The sequence below is a fragment of the Desarmillaria tabescens genome, assembly GCF_030435595.1.
Source record: "Desarmillaria tabescens strain CCBAS 213 chromosome Unknown EV420scaffold_84, whole genome shotgun sequence".
NCBI lineage: Eukaryota > Fungi > Basidiomycota > Agaricomycetes > Agaricales > Physalacriaceae > Desarmillaria > Desarmillaria tabescens.
The window spans coordinates 1-3636 of NW_026848383.1; the positions used below are offsets into that span (position 1 = coordinate 1).

The 3636-nt window shown below is 45.0% G+C and overlaps 1 protein-coding gene across 1 annotated transcript; it reads left to right on the forward strand.

The window, feature by feature from the left end:
- Nucleotides 1–92: 92 nt before the first annotated feature.
- EV420DRAFT_1486229 (uncharacterized protein) lies at nucleotides 93–2328 on the forward strand (the record flags this gene model as incomplete). The annotated part of the gene is made up of 12 exons (XM_060470366.1): nucleotides 93–213; nucleotides 275–337; nucleotides 397–442; nucleotides 647–687; nucleotides 749–807; nucleotides 862–925; nucleotides 1094–1199; nucleotides 1348–1616; nucleotides 1675–1785; nucleotides 1817–1962; nucleotides 2048–2071; nucleotides 2096–2328. Coding segments are annotated over 12 exons (1283 nt in total), but the record flags the coding sequence as incomplete, so codon positions are not given.
- Nucleotides 2329–3636: the final 1308 nt, after the last annotated feature.

The following is a 3636-nucleotide window of genomic DNA, read 5'->3' on the forward strand; positions in this document are numbered from 1 at the left end:
TTTACTTCCTTCCATTTTCCTCTGCTCATAAATTTGTAGTTGGTCTTCGACGAAACCCTCTGCATCCCGGGGACCCTGACTATTCCTCCAAGGCACCCACTCTGTGGTCGAGTACGACCTCCAGCCTTACCATGTCGAGGCTGTTGTCACACCTCCTGTCTGTCCTAGCATGACGCCATCTCCAGACAAAGCTGTTAACGTTGCTACAACCAGGTATTTTTAGTTTTCTCTTGATCCTATCTATCCCTTCTGACTCAATATTTCCTTTTTCCAGTTCTAACACTGGTGTGGTTCCTCAGCCTCAAAGGATCACGAAGCCAGAGCCCCCTAAGGCCTTGTAAGTATTTTCCACGCGCTATATTTTATTTCTTGTAATGTATCTTTTTCCTCTTTTAGCATTCTAAATTTGGTCCCCCAAAAAGGCGGCCTCATCAAGAAGATGGTATCTTCACCTGTGGAGATGCCCAAGTCTTGACCCTGGTGGGTTTCTCCTACGTATACCTTCCTGTATAGTAGCTAGAATATTTGTTCTCCCTTTCTAGCCTCCAGTGACTACACGCAAGCGAGCTCGTGAAGAGCTCACATGAGACAGTGTGAGCCCTTATTTTCTCATGCTGTATCTAATCTCCCTGACTCTTCTCTTTAGTCCCCAATATTAAATACCCCACAGAAGGCGCAAGCCTCTATGTAAGCTTTTGGTCTTTGCTCTCTAGCTTTATATCCACATTCATGACTCTGTTTTATTCAGCTTTCGTAACTTGGCTCTGAGGAAGCCTGTGGTCATGGCCAAAAAGCCTGTGATCCAAGGTAATATTTTTTGTTTTGTATTTTTATTTTTCTGATGCATTTCATCTATTCCAGTTCCTTCAATCATGGTCTACGAAGATGAGGAGCTGGAGGAGGAAGATGCCATAGAGAGGAGCAGGTGGAGGATCAGTTAGATAAGGAGCAGTCAGAATCGGAGGATGGCCTTTCTCCTCTGCCAGTGAAGTGTGCACGAATGCGGTTGCTTGACACACTACCCCCTCCTCGTGTGTACCATCCTTTAACTGGAGAGCCTTGAGCGGCCTCTCATTTCTCATGTTTTCTACAGTGACCCAGCCTCTCACACCACCTTCTTCACCATCCCCATCTCAACCGCAAAAATGAGGAGTGGAGACCCCCTGGTTCTAAAAACAAGAAAGGGCAGGGCACTTCGAGTGTGCCTAAATCCACTTGCGGCCATCTCAAGGCCTCTGTTGTTACTGGATCCTTGCATGCCCAGACTGCACCTGAGGCTTCATCATGAAGCCTCCTCTTCTCCACATTGTCCGAGCTCCCAGATGAAGAACACATACTGGCGCCAAGAGGGGAAGCCGTTTGCAAGGGCGAATCTCCATGCCTGGTTTGGAGAAAGACACCGTGCATGCCAGGAGGTTCCCCGTTGAGGAAACTGCTCCTGCCGCATCTGGGTCTGGCATGCAAGAGGGAGATAATTCTGTCGTCGTTGATGACGTTGTGTATGCTTGTGCCTTCCACCCCTCAGTGGACCTTCAATTCCATGAGCCTATGTCTCGTCAAGCCCTTGAGCATCTCAAGCTCTCGGCTCTACCTCCTGCTCTGGCTTCTCTTTCCAAGTAAGTCATTTTATTACTTTCTCTCTTTCTTTTCTTCCTGCTAAACTTAATTTATTAGGCCTTCAACTGAAATGCGCAACGGCCATCCTGCTGTATTCCGTGCTCACTCTGATCTCAGGGCACACATCCTGCATGTGCCTAACATAAGTTTATTTTCTCTCTCGTCAAGGTTATTCTCTTTTCTCATCTTCTTCATTCAGATTTTCCATCCCTGCTTTAACTGCAGCTTCTCTGGTTTTCCTGAACTCTGCGAGTTCACTGGGGAAATTGGAGAAGAAGCCTGCACCAAATGCAAGACTGGCAGGCATGGGAAATGTTCTGCATGACTCAATGCCATGGATTTCCGGTGTGCTGCTACCCTTCTCGACCCACTCACCTTGAGTGGTGACCCTGGTAAGTCTATTTATTTATTTCCCTCTTCTTTTTCATAGTTCATTATTTCTTTTCAGCTATCTGTGAGTGGCTTGACCGTGTCGCAGTCCTTGATGCCAAGATCAGAACCTTCTACAACCTTGCTCACAGCCACATGGCCGAGCGCAACAAGGTCGTTCAAGAATTGGTTGACGGTCTCGACTCCATTGCTTCGCATGAGGGGGGAACTGCTATCATCGACACCTATGCTGAGGTCTCTGACCTTATTCGTTCTTTCATCGTCAAGGTTGGCAAGGATGCCTCCGATTCTGGGTCTGAGGGTGGGGCTGACAATGCTTAAAGGGTTTTTTGTATGTACTATACCAATTTCTTGAACGCTCTAGTATTCTTTTGTCATACCACATCAATTGTTTTCTTGTACATTCATTTTCCTTTATTTATCGTAGCACTCAGGGTCTTTAGATGCAGCCAGCAGTAGTTACATTGTATATGCCACGCAGTTTCTTACGGAGTTCAACTCCAAAATTAATATCCTCTCTTCTCTTCTTGCTGCTCCTCTTTTGTGTGTCTCTCTAAGTCTCTCTTCCTTCGAACTTAATGGTCAATGACATCTTATTGTGGCACATCATGATGTGCCTGATCCATGGTTTCTTTATTCGTCTGCTCTGTAGTTCGTTATTTTATCATCTCGTTTTTCCTTTCTTAAATTTATTTCCTTTTGTTTCCTAGCTTGTTGTGACAGCCAATCCTGTATTTCTCAGGCTTTGTAGCCTGTCCTTTTCGCTCTAGGAAATATGTCTTTTTATCTGTCATGTCCGCCACACCATGACATATATTGTAAGTTTATTTTCGCTCTAATTTGATTTTATTTCTTTTTCATTCTTAAAGGTACTCTGTTGCTCTCTTCTTTCTGAGTTTCAGAAAATCGCAAAATTTTATGTACCTTTCCAGGTAATATGTTAATAGTAATACTGTAGGTATACTACTATATCCCCCCCACTAAAAGAAACTGACTGTCCTCAGTCATCAAATTCAAATAAATTAATTCCCTTTCATCCAGTCAATTAATGTCAGCTTAGCAGCTCGCACGCGGTAGTTTACTATCCTCATGTATTTTTCTAAGTACAGGCTGGACTTTGTTCTCTGGTTGTCTCGTGACAATTAAATCTTTTTGTGGTTGTCTATGCCCTCGTTTTTCACTATAAAAGTGGGTGCTAAAGTGGTGGAATCAGCAGAGTGACTACTTCCTTGACGAACACATGAATCCCACTCACATGTGATACCCACAGTACGAGGCACTCAAGGTGGCAGTCTGCACCCATTTCTGGAAGGGTCACCATCAAGACTTGAAGTACAAGGAGTGGGAGGCATTGAAACAGTTGAACTTCAAGAGCACTGAGGACTTCTTCCAGAAGTTTAAAGAACTAGCCAAGGACACCGGAAAACTTGGCAGCGACACTGACATGCTTCGAGTCACCCAAAATGCCACCAGGAAGACATCTCATGACATCATCTACCACAGCAAGTTTGTGGTCCCTCAGACATACACTGAGTGGAAAGAGCAGGTTGAACAGATTGACCTAAACTACCACATCCACCATGCCAAGTTCAGCAGTGGACTGCTGCCCAGAAGTAAGACCTCCCAGAA